Source organism: Dipodomys spectabilis, unplaced genomic scaffold, assembly GCF_019054845.1.
Source record: "Dipodomys spectabilis isolate Male_0828 unplaced genomic scaffold, ASM1905484v1 ptg000140l, whole genome shotgun sequence".
NCBI classification, from domain to species: domain Eukaryota; kingdom Metazoa; phylum Chordata; class Mammalia; order Rodentia; family Heteromyidae; genus Dipodomys; species Dipodomys spectabilis.
In genome coordinates, this window is record NW_024870817.1 from 21,041,475 (window position 1) to 21,061,342 (window position 19,868).

Consider the following 19,868-nt stretch of genomic DNA (forward strand, 5'->3'; position numbering starts at 1 on the left):
TATTATGTTTCAAGTAAATATTAACTTTAACAAGAAAAATCACAACAAAATGATGGCAGCCCAACAAGATATACAGTACTAGTGGCAGTGACCACAGCAACTAGATTTCATTTTTCTTAACATAATAACCTTTAAAGTCTTCACTAGATATTTATGTTGTGATTGTTAAATATCGGCAAATGCTGCCACCTTACCTGACTGATATCGCTCATCCAGGCAGCTTTCTCCTGGCGTGAAGGTGCCAACAATACCACAGTGAAAGGAGTAGCGTCAGGGGGTTCCACCACTATCTTAAAATCCAGGTGTCCAAACATGTGCCCAGAACCTTTGGCTTCAACACACAAACACCAAACAATTAGCTATGAATATAAAATATGAGTACTATCTGCTTCCATATAGCTACCATTATGGTATGTGTAAACTCAAGTCTAGATTCTCACCAATAGTGTGTTTCTTGCAAATGGAGAAGGCCTTATTAAGTTTATAATGGAAGATGGAAGAGCTGAGGTCAGTAAGTTATTCATGACTACATCCCAATCTTCTCATATCATGTTTAATTTCCATATTGCACAGATATCTAATACTTTAATTAAACTTTTCTTTTTTTCCCTGTGCCTGCCACAGAGAGGTCACTATCATGACACAAATTCAGGAGACTATCAACTCCCAAAGATGGTTTGACAAGGATCACAGGTTCAATGCCCAACAGACAAATGACTTTAGGGAGTTTATCTTCAACATCTTTTCTGTCTCCCTGGGAGTCCTTAAACTAGAAAAAAATATCAAGCTATGGAATTTTATTTTTTATCCTAACCTAATTCAGAGCAATAGAATGTGACTTACAGTCATCATCACTTGCATCAGGCTCCTCAATCAACGTGCACTCTATGAGAGAGAGAACTCCACCTGTCTGGAAACAAACCAATTTGTCATTAAGAGGCCAAAGGTCCTGTGTAAGTTGGGAAGTTCTGATTTGTAATCTTATTGTGGCTTGCCACAGAAGAAAGCATGGTTATTCTTCAATCAAAATCATTTTTCAGAGTTCAAACTCAAACTTAGATCTATTAATAGAAAATAATTAATTTATGTCATATTCAATTTTCCCTTGCATACCATTATTGTTATGAATGTTTGTAAACTGTAGTGACTCCATCTACAGGACTGTGGCCAGTATCCTGGTGACTTTAGATAGCAACAAAGATAGCTCAACAGAGTTGAACCCACCAAGTCAGTAGGAAGCATTGAGTAATATATATAGGCAATAGTAACAGCATTTAGCCAGGAAAAAAACACCTTTTCTATAAAGATACAGATTGGAAATAATTTAAAGCCATTTCATTTTTATCACAACTATCTAACTCTACCATTTTAACATGAAAGCAGCTAAGGACAATTTATAAACAAATCAGTGGGGTTGTGTTCCAATGAACCTTTATTAACAAAAACAGGAAGCAAGTTCCAGACCACAGGTTGCCACAGGTTGCAGTGAGCAAACATTCCATCAGAGCACTATAATGTTTTCACACCATTTTAGTAGCAACCATCAACTAGTCCTAATTTTGTCCAGGTTATGATTTGAATTGTAGTTGGTTATGAGAATGTCCACTTACAATTAATTTCTATTACTCTGAATCCAAATGACAACAAAGTAAAAGAGTTCTTAACCATCCATTATCTCACTCTTTGTACAATCATGGCCATCTGTTTTATGACAATAGCAAGGCATGGAAGTCATCATAGAGATAACCTCTAAACCATTGGGAACATAGAATAAATGGAATAACTATAGAAAAACCCATACCTTCAGCAGATGAAGCTTTCCTCCTGAACTTCTTGTACAAATTAAAAAGTGTTTTGTAAATAAGAAGCACTGTCTCTCTCCTTCCTTTTTCAAAGACAATGAACCCAGACGAACTTTACTAAGTTTTCCCCTCTCAACTGAAGGTACTTGAATAAGAGAACCTGGTGGTTACAGAAGTGAAGAATACATAGCAATTAAAGTTCTGCCAAGTGAGGACTATGCCCTTGAAAATAAACAAGGGGGCCTGTTTCCTAAGACACCAAGGATTTATTTGATGTACTATCAGAACAAATACATTTTCCACACTCTGAGAAGACAAAAAAACTGTATTTAAGATTGATGTGTTCCCTTTTGTAAAATACTTTAGAATTGATTTCTCATCTATAAACTGAAACAGAAGTTTAAAAGGTCAATTTAATTTAAAGAATAGGCACTTCTTCCTCTTGTCCTCAGTGATCTAAAACCAGGAAATTCATTCATAATGATACCATACAAATTCTGAAGTTACATAAAAGCATATAGAATTTATTCTCCTTGAAGCAATGAAAATAGATAAATAGAATATGATTAGAGTATACTTTTGATTTAAAAGAGGGCATAGTGCATGCATATTATAAAAAATACATGAGTTACATATTTCTATGTAATTCAGTAAGGAACAGCTCTTTTTAAAGGACCAGTTTTAAAAGGACAGTTGCTTTTAAGTTATATGTGAATCAATGAAACCATTACTTTGTATAAATATACACTAATAAAAAGAAACCATAAAGAAATTATGTATGATAAAAATTCTTTGTGTAATAAACCACATAAAAGCAGAACACTCACATGAGCTATCTTTCATTTGAAATGAGAAGTTAATGGGCATACTTTATATAATATCAAGATTACTTCTAGTATATTTTAGACTGTACTCTAATAATAACCTCCATGGCCCTATAAAATAAAATTCTAATCTCTGTTAAATATCAAATCAAAAGTAAGAAGACAGATTCCTGGAAAATGCTTTGGGTTTAGACTTGTCCCATCTCCTAGGGAATATTTCTTGTATTTGTTTAATCCATGACCTACCCCAAATGCACCAGCTTCTTTCAACCTCATAACAACCATTAAATGGGGTGAACATTTGTTGCTCGTGCCTGTAATACTAGTTACTCAGGAAACTGACATCTGAGGATTGAAGTCTGAAACCAGGCTGGGCAGAAAAATCCATGAGACTCTCATCTCCAAGTCCATGAGAGTATGGCTCAAGTGGAAGAGTGTTATCCTTGAGCTAAAAAGCCAATTGAGATGGAGTGCCCCTGGTTGAAAGCCAGTACTGGCATAATTTTAAAAATCATTACATAAATAATAATATATATATATATATACATATATTCAGCCCTTAAGTTTTAACAGTGGTCATCACTAAGAGAGGAGACTGCAGCAATTTTATTTTCTTCTTCATATGTGTTGAAGTTTCATGATATTTTAAACAAGCACAGATTACTTCTATTAGTGGAAAAACATCGAAGTTCTTTATAAAAAGAACATACATACGTAAGACAATAAAACTGTGATTGTGAGTCACAATCTTCACATATGAGTTTTCCAAATGGCTTCTACCCTTAACAAGGTAGAAAAAAAATGTGCTGGGTGATAAAGGACTAAGGGTCTATGCCCTGATCTCATATCATCTATTTAGTTGAGTGTTTAGGTGGGATGCATGACAGACAGAGAGTAGGCAGTTATTCTGGGCCCAAAGAATAGCATAGAACCAGCCTGGGGGTGGCAACCAGAGTGAGGAACAAAGGGCCAAGAGAAAGCTCTAGGGAAGTGATTGGACAAGAAGGGAGTGGATGGAGGAGGCAGCATAGGTGGGAGCAAACTGATAGACAACTCATATAACTCGCAGAATTAAATTTAAAATGTAGAGGAGGTATATAGGAAGCAGAAGGCAAAAAGTTAGAAAAGTTAATAAGTTGTCCTCACAAGAGTAACAGTATGGTGTCAAAGCCAGAAGTTTTTCAGAAGGCATAATTTCTCCATTTTTCCATGTGGGAAAACTGAGGCCAGAGACATAATAAGTAGCTCTCCCCAAATCATCCCCATCTAAGGAACCAAGTTAGGATACGGAAGGGAATTTAACAGCATAAGAAAGTAGTACTTAGAAGGGTAAAGGATGGCCTAAGACAATGACAATTCTGGCTTGAGCCCGAGTCTTCCAGGTAGATTAGTTAGGCTTATTGAAGGACAAGATTAGACCCATGTCTGAGTAGACAAATGGGTTAGACTGCCATTTTCAGAAAACTAATAACCAGGTCTGTAAAAAGTCAATAATAATGAGCTCATTGACAAATGCATCTAGCAATTTAGTAACTTTCTAACTCAGAAATTACAAAATACACTGCTAGCATACATATTAGCAATTACTGTGAATTTCCACTTTGAGGTTAAAAAAATAAACATTTCCTTGGCAACTACGCATTAATGTGTATGATCTATAACTACATATACTATGTATGGACAAAACTCTATATGAATTAAAAGTAAGTTTCAACATGAATGGGCTTATAAAAATAAATATTTGTTAAAAGAATTTTATGTAGACTTGTTTTAACATTCAGTTTTATGTTTGACATTTATATTTCAGCATAGCCAGGAAACTTGAAGAAAAGATTCCACTTTAGTTAATACAAAATAGAGAGATGGTATTGACTTAGTAATTCCTTAGCATCAAACCATTCCTATGGCCTGGTTCTTGGCATCCAGATCACCAGTTTATCTAATAATTGGGGCTGACCTACAGCAGGAGTTCTGCCTTTTTTACAGAATGCCCTTCAGGCCTGGTTAATGCCTTCTTCTTAATTCCACTCAGCAGTAAAAAAATTGAAGAGAAGTTCCCAAAACAGTGCAAACTTTCTAAATTGTCTATAACTGAGCACTTTCTACTTTCAGATGAGCATCCAGCATTTAGAAACACCTTTATTGAATGATTACTAGCACACTAACTAGATCAAGCATGCAGAAAAATACTGCTGAAAGGCAAATGGCCATATTGACCTTAATATAGTAACACCAGAAAGAAACAATAAAAACTCAAAGAGTGCCTTAAATAAGATATGTAATAAGGAATAAATAACATATAGACATGACTTTAAGTGACACATGATTTTTTTTTCTCCAAGTGCAATAAAAAAAGACATTCAATGTATTTGACATGTCAACATTCCAACATTTCTTAGTATGGTACATTTACAAACTCACTTGTACAATCTAAGAAATATATTAAACGTTTATGGGTAATTACACCATCAAACCAAAAGTCCTTTAAGAAGTTACATGCTCATGAGAGAAATTTGTGTTTCCATTCTCCCATATTATAAAATACAAGTAAGTTAATAGGCATCTTTGGTGAACTCCAGATGCAAGAAAAAGTAGCAAATAAAAATAAAATATTATAACTTACAAACAGATTACAATCCAATAAATAGTTCAATTTACTTCATTGCCCATTGTACAGGCAACTATAATGTAAACATCATTTTAGACAAGCTGAAGCAGAAAGAATTCATAAATATTGCCCTTTGGAGCTCATAGATAGAAAGGCATGCAGACAGATACCTATATAGAGAATGACAGAATCCATGCACAAAGAGCAAAAGATATTGGAAGTGGAAAGGAAGGTTGATTCATGTTAACTTGAGGATGGGCAGAAAGTGGAAGGATTTACAAAAGGCTCTTAAAGGTATCTGACATAAGCCTGTTAAGACCTGCCCTAGGCACATAAGTGATATCAAGGGTTGGAATACTCAGTCAAAATCATTTGGTACATTATAAGACACACACACACACACACACACACACACACATTTCATATACTTCTCATTGGTTGCCCATGTTGATAATTTTGTATGGCCTGTGAATAGAATTTTAAGTATCCAAATGGCCCTTATAAATATCCCAAGGTTCCTGGCTTCTGGTAGGTGAATGTACAAATACAAAGTATTTAGCAAGCACAAAGCCAAGAAAGGGGCACTGTGCAGAGAATCCAAGTGGAACTGCAAAAACCCAATGTTGTCATTGTAATCCACTATTATTTAAAGAAAAAATAGCTGAAAATGGGAACCGGCATATATTTCCTAAAATATACTTCCAAACTCTAACATATGTTTGATTTCTCTTGTTGTAAATAAATAATGGAAAATAGAATGGCATGCATTAAACATTTTAAGAAGTCTGTGCAAAAATTAATGTGCACAGCACAATGTCTTTTTTGATGTGGTTAATAAAAAAAACTGGTTTTACAGCACACTATGGTAGACAAATCTCTTCAAAGGACATTGGCACGCTATAACCACAAAAATGTCATGATTACTTTGAGATCTGAATTCATGTTCCACTCATCACCAAATTCAAAATTGTAAATGTAATCAATATAGCATATTGATTGTCCCAAACCATTATAAGAACATGCCCTGCTTTCCCAAAATATCTAAGCACGTAACAGGAACTTGAGATGTCATTGACTACTGATAATGTGAGGGGGAGAAAAAGGAGTTGAGAAGGAAGGTACTCTGCCAGGTTGTTGCTTCTCCACTTTCTGGCACAAATATCTTCATTGTTTCAAAAGTGAAATTACTGGGTGATGTCCCCAAAGCCTGCTCTCCACGCACAATAGCTTCACCATGACCAAAGCATGTCAGCGATCTACCAGGAAAGATTCTATCTGCTAACGGATGTCACCACTTGAATGAAATTATGTCATAGGGCTGCTCCAGAAGTGCTGATGAGAAATGGGAACAAGAAACAGCTATTTTCACTTCGGACATTGTCTTCACTTTTGTGTGAAAGGGCTTTGAGGTACGCAAGTTTCTCTTGGACCTTTGTCTGGATATCATCACCACCTTGCATTGCCACTTCCATTGGCCAAACCGATCTGTCTTCCATGAAGCTGCAGAGAATGTCTGGTCCACTGAGGAGAAGAGTCCAGCCAGAGTGTAACTTACTATCCCACTCGTGCTTTACTATTATTGTGTTGCTGTTATTCATGGCCCCTGAAAAGAAACAGCACAGAGGTGGGCCTCAACCACAGCCTCGGATAAGGCCATGAGGATGTTCTCCATGAACTGCACCAATCACACAGTTAAATGAGGCCTGCTCCAGAATGCATCCCTGCTTCTGCTACACAGATCCCAAAGGTCATGGATCTATATGACAAGAACTTACCTTGGCGGATGAAAGTTTGGCTGGTGTCCAGCAAAATATCACAGCCCTCCACTATCATTCTTTCAATAGCAAGGTTTTTCCTTATGTTTTCAGTGTCACTCACTTCATCATGCATCACCCTGTCAGACACAATGCAGACAGGATCACAGCAAGAGATATTAGCTATTGTCCCAGGGCATAGGCAAAGAAGAGCTTCAGCTAGGAAGCTTGATTCTGAACTTGCTTTGATTAAATTGGTACAAGTTCAAAGCATATGGAACATGCTGAGAATTTTCAGTCATCTCGTGCATTGGCCAAAGCAAGGTCAATACATGAGATGATTATAAATGATAAACAACTCAGCCGTCAGTGAGTAGCTTGGGAATGCTGGCTCTGCATGCAACATGAAAACAACCTATCATTTTATACATAGCTAGCTCCATTGAAGTACTCCTTAGAAAGAAAATAAATTTATCCCATATAATCTAAAGGAACATAGACATAAATAACTTCCAACAACAATGAAAAGTCATCAAAAAATGCAAACTGGGAAACTGAGACATGGCTCAAGCAGAGGAGTGCCTGCAACTATGAATGCCTGAGTTCAAACTCCAGTGGTACCAAAACGAAAAGCAATTGGAAAAAGAAAAGAAAAAGAAATGCAAATTCTAAGTTCTGTAGCTTTTTTTGCCAAATATGAATAGCAAAATGCAGCTGAATGCTATTTTTTTCCAGTTTGAAGGAAAATTGTGAATATTTCCAAATTTAAACCAAATTTTACCTAATCTCAGTTACATAAATTCACATGCTATAAAACATTGCTTAGGAGGCTGAGACTTGAAGGATCATGGTTCAAAGTCAAGCAAGGAGGAAAAGTCCAAGAGACTATCTGCAATTATGCAGCAAAATGCTGGCTAGAGGCATGGCTCAAGTGATAGAGCAACGGCTGTGAACACAAAAAGCTATGTGAGCGTAAATCCCTGACTTTAAGCACTTGTACAGGTTAAATACATAAGTAAATAAAGTGAATGATGATCCAGATCCACATTTAAATTGAAGATGAATATGAGAATTGGGTTTATATTTTACTCCCTGATCTTTGAAACATGCATAATAGGTGCCCAAAGGAGACTAAGTTGCTGCTTTGCCATCACAAGACTTTATTACAAACTCTCTGCATACCTGGACAGTTCCTCCAGTTTTGACTTAGCAAACTCCAGACTTTTTCTCTCCACATGCTCATGAGGTGTGTGAGCCAGGAGTTCATGCAGCGTGATGATATATCTAGGGATCTAAATGAAACAAAAGCCAATTTGAGCAAGAGGTGAGGAGGAGTGACATGGAGACGCTCTTTGCAGTGCCATCGTCTCTGAGAAGCTGATCTCTAGTGTCATAAATTTAATTGTTTTACAAATAATCCTTTAAAGGAATGTATGGGGAATTCTCTATGCAAAACTTCACACATACACCCCAAAAAAGACTTCACCCAGAACATAAGAAAAGGTAGCTACAGAAATATGAATGCTAGGATTAGAATTTAAACATGTCTGGAGTGTCAGGACTAGTGGGAGTGGACTAAGAGGGGGACAGAAGGAGAATAAAGTAAAACTACAAGGGTTTAGGAAGGAAGAGAAGGGAAGAGGGAGAATGATGGATGATTCTGATCAAGATGTATTATTGTATACACAAATAAGCATGCTAAAATTAAAGCCTTTGTGCAACTAATTGATGCTAATAAAAATAACAGCTAGAGTATGATTATCACCAAATTAAAGGTAGTAATAAATGAAGTCTTCAAGTACAAAAAATTGTTTCTTTAATATTTTACATTTAATATTTTATTATTTTTTGCTTTGGTTTTTGGAAATTTGCACATAGGGAAAGTTAGAGCTATCACCAGGTAACTTGAGCCTATATTTTATTTATCTTTATAATTTTTAAAAATTGACAATACAATGGCATTAATCTCTCCCTTACTACATTCTGATCCATCTCTAAAACTACTGTCTACTTAGATTATTTATTTATTTGTACCTTTTTATTTTGGTCGGTCATAGGGCTTGAACTCTAGGCTTGGGCGCTGTCCTTGAGCTCTTCAGCTCAAAGTGAGCGCTCTACCGCTTGAGCCACAGCACCACTTCCAGTTTTCTAGTGGTTTATTGGAGATAAGAGTCTCATGAACTTTCCTGCCCAGGCTGGCTTTGAACCGCGATCCTCAGATCTCAGCCTCTTGAGTAGCTAGGATTAGAGGCGTGAGCCACAGGCACCCGGCTTATTTGTACTTTTTCTACCTGAATTCTATCAAAGGCAGAAACACCACCAATCATATCAGGATTTTAATAGGACATGGTAGAGATCTAACTTAAATTACAGTTTATCAGTACACATATTTATCTTCCTGACTTACAAAACAGAGTACTTTTAGGAAGCATGAATTGTGAGTTTAATTTTAGTAGCACACATGAACAACAGCTTCCACAAACCTGCCTACTGTGCAGCTGAGAATGCTTCAGACTTTGCAGACACATCCATGGATGTAAAATTACTTATCTACTCTCCAAGTAAAATAATGGAGTGGGACGAGGTCCAGTGACTTGTCCAAGGTGGCCACTTGGCAAATGGCAGAGCTAGCTGTGGGACTCTCCTACAGTATTTCCCTTAAGGATCACACCCCAGTGGGTCACTTCTGTAGGATTGGGGTCTTAGTCAGTACTAATAAGGATCTCTGGGAATAAGGACAGAAAACAGCTTGCCAGACCCCTGTGTGAAGCCCCAGAGGGAGAATCTATCTGGTGATCTGGTGGCCTGTTTGTGGACCTGCTTTTTCTCTCATGCAGGTGGTGGCCTTTATGGTCCATTTATTAATATTTTGTATATTAGCACACATTTCAGTCACCTATGACACAGATACAGAACTTAAGCTCTATGGCCAAGTCAAGGCCTCTGGCAGCACAGTCAAGAACAACTAAGAGGGTCGAACTCTTAGAAGGGGGAAACACAGGAGACACTGCTCTCTTCATTACATAATTCTCACCAAAACCACCTTCAATGATATCTTGTAGTCTTCTGGGATCTAGATGCTTTTAGATATCACTTTTTGTGGCACAATCCTATGATGGATAACAGTTTGCAGTAGAGTTACTAGTTCCACAGAAAACTGAGCAATCAACAGCTAGTGTACCCATTTTTTTTTATAACAGAGGTGAAGGAGTGGGAGAATCTGACTACTTACAATGTACTGCAACCACACAAAACTAAGTTTAGTCAATAGCTTCATGATCCTCCTCCATTAGGGAAATCTATTTTAAAGATCTCCCTGGCTAAGATTCAAATGGATGGAGCTGAATTCGGTAACTGGCCCTTTCCACAAACAAATAAATGCTAGCACTGCCAAAAAAGCAGGGAGAGACATTTCTGCAGAGAAATTAATTACTCTAAAAAGAGCTCATTGGTATAGGCAAGAGCTGATTGCCAATAGGTTGAGAGAGAAACTCCATAATCACAGTGGCTGCTGAAATTCAATACATACTGACTTTAACAATGAACAGATACTAGTTACTCTATGTTGGTCAAACTAATATTAATTAATGCTACCTGGTTAACATTAATTATGTTATACTAATTAGCTCTATTAATTACTATTAATTTTATTTACTCTGTATTAATTACCTCTATATTAATTAATATTAATCATTCTATGTTAATTACTTCTCCAATGACAGTCACTAATTGCATAATGACACCTATCAGTGCTGGTCTTGTCAGTAGCAGATTGCATAATCAACTTGCTTATAGACTTCTAAAACATATGTATCCTAATAAATAGATGAGTAGTCAAAGCCAATTTAAATAGTACCACCCAAGCCTATGTGTTTGCTAAATAAAAATTTTTATTAATATCTATATTATTTTCCATTAAAAATTTTCTTGGTAACACTTGGACTTACGAGTCTAGATGTCCCATTGGGAATAATGTTGCTGCATCATAAAAATTCTACAATTAGGGGCTGGGAAAGTGGCTCAGTGGTAGAGCACTTGCCTTGCATGCATGAGGCCCTGGTTCGATTCCTCAGCACTACATAAGCAAAAAGAAAAAAGCCGGAAGTGGCGCTGTGGCTCAAGTAGTAGAGCGCTAGCCTTGAGCTGAAGAGCTGAGGGACAGCGCCCAGGCCCAGAGTTCAGGCCCCACGACCGGACCCCCCCCCAAAAATATTCTATAATTACTCCATAGTTCCATTGTTCAGTAACACTAATAATCAATCAAATGATTCAATAGGAAGTAGGCAATAACCATCTGCTCTCCCTCACACCTACACCAACCTGTGTGCTCATATCTGAGCTCAAATCAGTTTGACTTCAGAGCCTCCTCTTAGCAGTATGATTAAAGGTCACCTCTTCATGGTGCCCTAGATTAATACAAAAGTTTCCACCTCTACAGGAGCAAGGTGGAGGCAAGGAGATATTCCTGCAATTCAGTGTGTGTAGAGGAAACTTGATGCATCCCAGGCTCTGAGAGAGTATATCTTCATGACTATTCTACCTCATTAATGAAAGAACCACACCAAACCAGTGAATCTAGTAAGAAATAAGCCTTCAGGCTTCTAGACAGGGAAATGCTCCACCCCCTCCCCACAAACATTTCATATTCTCACTCCTTGAAATAAGGCAGGCTGAAAAGCCACCAACTGAAGACAGAGGAGATATACAAAGGACCACAAGATCTACATGCAGCACTCTATGATTTCTCCTCTTACTCTCTTCTACATTGTAATAAAACAAATAAGCACAATTTAGTGTTCTTTCTATTTGCTTATGTCCTGCAATTGAGCCAATTTCAGATAAATTCTTTTAGTTTATAGCTTCTCCCAGAGCCATGGCTTTCACAAAGTTTAGGTTACTCTGGTCTGGAAGAAGCCAAATAATCTTAACATCTGACCTTTCCACTAAATTCTTGGGCTTGAGGTCACTACAGTATGGGAGGGGGGTTCCTAGCTAACCCTATGTTCTGCAACACCACATGATTGCTCAATTAAACTGTCCAGACAACAAAGTCTCCCAGGACAACAGTCAGAAAGCAGAAGTCTTAGAAATAAGCAGAGCTCAGGTGCCTCCATTAGAGTAAGAAGTGTGTTCCCAGTCCAGTGTTATTTACTATGGGGATGTGCTGGCATCAATTAAAATGCTTAGTCACTTTTATTGGGCTCAAACTCTAGGAGGAGAAAGGGAAGATGGTGAAAGAGCATCTCACCATTCTTAAGGAATCCGAAGACCTTTCTAAGGCCCTGTATTCAACTGTTTTTAGGCCCCTTGTTTACGGAACAAATGTAGTTCTGCCACTTAAAACATCAAGAGAGCTAGCAGTGGCAGAAAAGTCTGCAGGACTCTTAACTCCAATTGACCAGCAAAAAGCCAGAAGTGAAGGTATGTCTCAAGTGGTACAGTGTTAACCTTGAGCAAAAAATCAAAACAAGAGTGCGAGGCCCTGTGTTCAAGCCTCCCAGTACCAGCAAACACAAATAAAAAGAAAAAGAAAAACACAAGAAAATCACAGTAAGAGGGAATTACATAACCTGAAACTAGCACGGAATCAGAAAGACAACTAAGAACTTCTCTAGATGTTCTACGCCTCTTTCATAACTCCACCTTTATAATATTCACCTGCCTTGACCTACTGACAGGTACAATTTGGAGAATCATCACCTAGAGAAAAGTGTTGAAAATTAAAATAAAACCACCGATTAGTAAACTACATAAAATGCTTCACTGTAAATAAACCCTCAAATTCCAATTATGGATATGGTACAATCAAAGTCTGAAATTTTTATTGTGAAATATTTCTTCAGAGAAGCAAATAGTTTGAACAATTTAGTTCCATGAAAAAGATAGAACATTATGAAACTTCATTACACTTAAATGGCTTCAAATGTATCCTTTTTTAAAAATCTTCTACACTTCTATGACATCTTCCAGGGTTTTGAGAAAGACAGAGTTTTCAGGCAAACAATTATGGACCACAACGACATTTCATTCTAAGCCTACAAAATGATTGGCCCAAGGTCAGAGATGATTGCTTAGTGGGACAAAGCAGTCCACCATAACCACAACACATGCTCAGTACAATTGGTTTACCACATGACAATCTGGAGGTCTTGCCAGAAGCCCCATAAATTCCACAATGGGAACATTCAATGCCTTTCCAAAAGAACAGAATCGACATATTTCAAAGGAGCAAAAGATCCAATGCATGTTTTGGCCCCTAAGATTACTTAATTCAGACAGAGCTCTGAGTGGCAAAGCCCTAGATCCAGGAATGAGTGCAAGTATACTTGATCCCATGCATTTCTCTCATCTTCCAAAGTGAACTCTGGATCTTGGCCTACCTCAGTGAGGCTACTAAACCAGGCGCCAACAGTCCCCAGGCCTAGCCAGTGACTTCTGGCTCTGAGATCTTCACAGCCTCAGTGACCAAAGAGGCCTTCCCTTGGCTCCAGCCAAAGGAAACTCATCAACCATCATGATGGGGTGGGAAGACAGAATGCAAAACAAAGAGACCATCCCAGCAGTCACTTCAGTCCCCAGGAACCTTTTATGCAACCGGCATAAACTGGAACATTTGCACAAAATCCTATTTCTGTAAACCTAATAATATTTTTAAACATGCTGGAGGAGGAGACTGTATGAAAGAGGTCTGTGTGGAATCTTTTTATGAGGAGAAAATGGTGTTACTTATAAAGCAACACCATTCTTGAATTATGTACTTTAAAAATGCTTGTTTTCTGGTTTGGGGATATAGCTGAGCAAAAAGCACTTGCTCCATATTTACATAACTCTATGGTCAATAACTAGCAACACACACACACACACACACACACACACACACACACACACTTTTAAATGCCTGGTCTTCTACATATACTATACACAGAGAGAATGTGTGTCATATATTTTTTGTCTCAGAGCTAAAGTTAAGAAGATGACATGCTGCATAATTCTTCCCAGACACACTTCACAGAGGCTTCTAGCCCCCTAAGGGCACAGCATTGAGCTGGAACCAATGACTTATAAGATGCACAGCAATGGATTTACCTGAAACATTGGGTAGGTCAAGAATGTTTCCAGCATCCTCCCCTCACAGGCAGGGTTGGCTTCATATTGTTTTAAGAGTTTGTCAAAATCTCTGTTTTGCTTACAGTTGGCGAGTACTTGGAGACTGTACTGGTGATTACGCACAAATTCTTGATAAATGTTTAGCATGGGCAGCAAAATATCAAATAGATCAGCTGGAAAAGAGAAGAAAACATGGCTGTTTCCCTTGCTGCTTGGTAAATTATCTACATTCAATGGGAAGATCAAAGAGCAAAGATTGCTTTGTTCTGCCTACCAGAATTAAGTGTCATACTTGCACGGGTCTCAGTGCTCATGTTAAATGACAGATTAGGGAAAACCTACTCTGGGATAAAATGTGACATCAGTCCTAAATGACCTATGACAGACCAGGAGAAGGGGTGAAAGGAACTTCTAAGACAGGGCCCAAAAGACCCCCAAACTTCTGCTTACAGAAGTTCACAGGTCAAAAGTAAACTTCAGGCAACTCAGAATAATGCATAAATGTAATTGTAATCATTCTGGAAGAAAAAAAAATTATCTTCAAAGAACGCACTTACCTAAAATTAAAGTAGGCCAATTTGCTATCCTTGCCTTCAGTCCTTGATGAAATATTTCATGAAGAAACATGATTGTTTCACTATAAAATACAAAAAAGATACAATTTAGTCTCTGTAAAGTGATTACTTTGTCAATAGAACCCAGTAAGTGCTTAAAGCATATTGTATACACAGAACACTAGTTTATAGAGACTCCAAACTGTACAATAATAACATGGGTTGTATTAGCCTTCATAAAGCAATTTCTCTTTTATAGAACTGCAACAAAACCCAAAGAAAACTCCAACATAAGCCTTAAACAGTAGAACATAAGAAATATCAAACTGTTGTCATACCCTCTTCATCATTTAAAAGTGAGCTTTCTACTGTTAGAATGAAGCACTTCAACTGATAATCAGAAAATTAAAGTTATGATCCTTTGTCTTTTCCTATTTGATTCTAGAAAATGCAAGGAAAGGTTTCTCTTTTATTGAAATGAGTTTTGACAAGGAGGAAAAAAAATCCATAGCAAAAAAAAATCACAGAACTCTACTGTACTTCTAAGATAGTTAAGACAGAAATATAGCATTATCTTCTGAAAATAGTGGGGCCTATCCAGAGATACTAAAATGAGAATTATACATAAATTAAGGATCTAACATTCTAAAAGGGCTATGGATAGTTTCCAGAGTCAAATATAATTTGCTCTCTCTTAATTAGAATAAGCTATTGAAGCCTTTTCTGAAGGAAAACATAATTATTCTTTTCAGGAAGAGCTCTTGGTGTGTTGTAGGTCAAATTTCACAACAATAAATATCAGGATAAATTCTCCCTACTTCCAAAGAGTCCATTAAAACAAAAACAAAATTTGACACTGTGACTTTCTTCTTTTAAAGAAAGTTTAAGTAGTATGTGATGTTCAAGGATTTCAATCAAATGTCCTTTAACAGGTATTATAAATTAGTCTTTCAATTGACTTCCATCCTCTTAGTCAGAGATGGAAGTGAGCTAAAATTACATTTCCCAGACTCCCTGGCAGCTACATTCTGGATGTAAATACACTTCTACCAGTAGGATATACACTTGACAAGACAAGAAAGATAGAAGTATCCATGTCCTTAGCTGCGCAGAAACTTCATTTTGATTGATAAGTCCTACTTGTCAAGTTTCCATCCTATCTGTGGTGCCTCTGGGACTCATTTCAAGAAATTTCTACCTATACCTCTAAGTTCTACATTTCCTATGATCCCTATAAGCTCCCCCCTACTCTCTCGCAGTAGTTTTAAAGTTTTGGGTCTGATGTGAGGTCTTTGATCCACTTTGAATTGCTATTAGTGCCTGATAACAAACAGGAATCCACTTTTAGTTTTCTGCATAAGGTTGCCCGGTTTTCCCAGCATCAACAGACCAGGAGATCTTTATCAACAATATATCAGACAAAAGCTACATATCCAATATGTACAAAGAGCTCAAGAAACTAACCCCTCCCAAACCTAATAAACCAATCACTAAATGGGCAAAGAGCTAAGAAGAGACTTCTCAGAAGAAGAGGTAAGAATGGCAAAGAGACACATGAGGAAATGCTCATCATCCATGTCCAAAAAGGAAATGCAAATCAAAACAACTCAGAGATTCATCTCAACTCAGTTAGATTGGCCAACAGTGTAAATTTGAACAACAAATGTTGGCAGGGATAGAGGGGGAAAGAAACCCTACTACACAGTTGGTGGGGATGTAAACTAGTACAACTACTCTGGACAGCTGTCTGGAGGTTCCTCAAAAAAGTAAACATAGATCTTCCCTACGTCCCAGCCATACCACTGCCAGGTATCTATCATTAACATCATGAGACAGGATATAATAAAGACACCTGCACATCTGCGTTCACTGCTTATACACAATGGAATTTTAAACAGCCATTAGAAAGATAAAATAATGTTATTTGTAGGGAAATGGGTGGAACTAGAACAAATCATGGTAAGTGAGGCTCAGCGAGACAAATGGTGCATGTTCTCTCTCATATGTGGAAATTAGGTCTAAAATACACTGGCATATGATAAGTTATACAAGAGTCTAGATACTCATACATAGTGAGATCAATAAAGGATAATCTTAAGAGAGGAACACAAAGGCCCAATGCCTAAGTGCCTCTTCATATTTACATAAAATAATATACATGCTGAAACAAACTCCAAGATACAGAAACAAGAGGCCTCCTTTTTCTTTTTCTTCCTTTCTTTCTTTACTATTTTAGTTCTTGATGACTCTGTCTTCTTCACCGTAGGTATGGTATATTCAAGTATATGTCTTCAGAAGGGTAGGAGGAGGGTACAGAATTCAAAGGAACAAGAGTGAAAACTTGCAGCCATGAAGCTCACTGGATGCTAATGAAAGTGAACTATACAACTTGTGGGCAGAGACAGGTGGAGGGAGAGAATAAAGGAACAGAAGCCACTATACAAAAGGAAATGTACTTGTTACCTGACTCATGTAACTGTAATCCCTCTATGTATCACCTCTATAATAACAATAAAGTAAATTAATAATAAAAAAGGAAGGTATAAGTAGATACCATTCTTTTGTTGTTGAAAGTCAGTAAAGGAGATGTATTGGGAGGGGAGGGGCAATTTTACCACTAAGCCTCAGCATTTTAGTTTCTGGTAACAAACTTCAGAGGCTGGGGGACTGGCCGTGGTTTGTAGCCCCTGGATCACATCTCTGATGTCATGCCCTTAAATTCAAGACCCTACAGACAGTGTTAATTCTCCACGCTTTCCAAAAAATTCTATAAACAGAGAATTTCCTCCAGTCAGAGAGAGCTTACTCACTCCTACATTGAAAACTAATTGATACATTTACTTTCATATTTTGATTCCTGCCTGAATAATCAGAAAACAGGTGAATTGATGCTATACATAATTAGGTAGATTACTTTTAGTTAAGTATAAACTCTGTGTCAAAACTGAAAATAATGTCATGTCACATCAAATTGTCATGGTTTTACTTTACGATGTAACTAAATGATGTGCGTTAGTAGTAAGATGTTTTGCATTGATTGTTGTTATTTGTACCTACATCATATTTGTATCTTCTTAATAACTATTCTTTTGCATTGGTGACATATACTAGGAATAAGTACTTATCTAGTTTGTTGTTGTTGTTGTTGTTGTTTTGTTTGTCGTAGGTCTTGAACTCTGGGCCTGGGTGCTGTCCCTGAGCTCTTCAGCTCAAGGCTAGTACTCTACATCTTGAGCCACAGCTCCTCTTCTGGTTTTCTAGTGCTTAATTGGAGGTAAGAGTCTCATGGACTTTCCCTCCCAGGCTGGCTTTGAACCACAATCCTCAAATCTCAGCCTTCTGAGTAGCTAGAATAACAGGCATGAGCCACCAGCGCCCACCATCTAGTATTTTTTTAAAACTGAAAATAATTGAACAGCCTGGAGCTTCACAAACAAGCAAGGAAAGATAATCTAATTAATAACACTTATGACAACTAACACCTTGTAAGCAACTCTATAAAAGTATACATCTTCAAGCTATCCACTATGTAATCTTAGCTACTTGTGAGTCTGAGCTCAAAATGATTACAGTTCAACATCAGCCTGGGCAGAAAAGTTCATTTGAGATCTTTTCTCCATCAATAGCTGGTGTAGTGGCATGCATTTGTCATGCTAGTGACATAGGAGGCTGAGACTAAGAGGATCAAGGTTCCAGGCCACCCCAGGCAGAAAAGTCCATAGGACTCTATTTCAGTGTAACACACTCTCTTCTGCCTGAATCATACTTTTCTCCTCTATTTATCATTACCTATTTATTTTATTTTTGTTCTGGAGATTGAACCTAAATTTCACACATTTAGACAAAAGCTCTACTGTGGAACTACATCCTTTGTCCTCTGATCCACTTTAGAATAACCTTTCTTGAAAGACTCTTCTATACCCTTCTCTTTTATTCCTGTCTTCTATTCCATTCTCTCCTATGTTGTCTCTAATCAGGGTTTGGCGCCTTATCAAAGTTACCAATAATGTCCACAGTTACTTTGCAGTTAATGTTTCAGTTTGTAAGAGGGAATATCTTCACACACACAATCCCCCATAGAAGCACAAGAATAGTATAGTACTTCCACAGCATATATGAGGCCTTCGGTTCAATTCCCCAGTACCTGATGAAAGAAGAGAGGAAGAAAGAGGGAGGGAGGGAGGGAAAGCAGGAGAGAAGGAGGGAGCTTTTCACAAAACATGGATCTATGCAAGAACAAACCTATTGAGAAAAATGCTGCTGACATCATCATGGCTGATGGGGGGTTTCTTGGAGCTGGCTGCCATCCGCAGGGGCCGGAGGAACCCATTGACCAAGATGTAGAGCTGGTGCACATATTCTGACTCTGCCTCCACCATGGTGAACACAATCTGATTTCTCTTCCTCATACTTTCAGCATGTGGAGAACAAATATAGTCTTGCACAATGGTCTTCCATTTTCTTCTACACAGCCATCCTCTCATGAAGCTCTGAACCTACAGAACAAAAAGACAGAAAGGAACCTCAAGGAAGTGTAGACTGGCTTACTTAAGCCTGCCATGAAGTACATCCATCCCGTGCCTCATACAATCCTGTTTTCTTTCATGGGTGTCCCAGTGGTTACACCAGAATGGGAAAAATGGCAAGCATTTGCTAAAAAGCAAGGGAAAAAAAAGATGATTTAAAAGGTATTTTTCTCAGATTCACAAGTTTCTTCCACAACATAAGCCTGTCTACACTAACTCAAAATATTATTTCAATATTACTGTTTGGTGGCACTTGGGTTTGAATTCAGAGTCTCCAAACACTCAATCTCTGGCCTAAACCTCTGGCTCTGGAGCCATGGTCATAATTTTTCTAGTATTTTTAATAGATAAATAGGAGATACTAAGCAGATATATATATATGTATAATATGATATATATCATAATCATTAACTCAAAGACTCTACCAATAATCTGCTGATTATTGAACTCTGGTCCTCTTTTTTCTCATATATAATTAGACTCCAAATAAAAGATCCTTTCTAAATATAAAAATTAATGATAATTAAGATTTGCCACTTTGGCTGTGGCAGATATAACAAGAAAGCACAGGTTGAAAATTCATAGAAAATTAAAAACATTAATTTACGACTAAATCTGGTTTTAGATTTTTTTCATACTATTTTACCCATTTACTATAAATTATTCATTTAAATATCACCACTCCTTTGCGAG

The 19,868-nt window shown here is 37.4% G+C and overlaps 1 protein-coding gene across 2 annotated transcripts in view; it reads right to left on the minus strand.

Moving 5' to 3' along the window:
- The window catches only part of Rasgrf2 (Ras protein specific guanine nucleotide releasing factor 2), a 219,976-nt gene that overhangs the window by 103,790 nt on the left and 96,318 nt on the right, over positions 1-19,868 (minus strand). For both annotated transcript variants that reach the window (XM_042691066.1, XM_042691065.1), the window contains exons 5-12: positions 18,892-19,145; positions 14,653-14,732; positions 14,075-14,268; positions 8,171-8,280; positions 7,010-7,128; positions 1,802-1,962; positions 844-910; positions 195-331 (exon numbers count right to left, since the gene is read on the minus strand). In XM_042691066.1, coding sequence (XP_042547000.1) covers positions 195-331; positions 844-910; positions 1,802-1,962; positions 7,010-7,128; positions 8,171-8,280; positions 14,075-14,268; positions 14,653-14,732; positions 18,892-19,145 — 1,122 coding nt within the window. The remainder of the gene's footprint in view (positions 1-194; positions 332-843; positions 911-1,801; positions 1,963-7,009; positions 7,129-8,170; positions 8,281-14,074; positions 14,269-14,652; positions 14,733-18,891; positions 19,146-19,868) is intronic.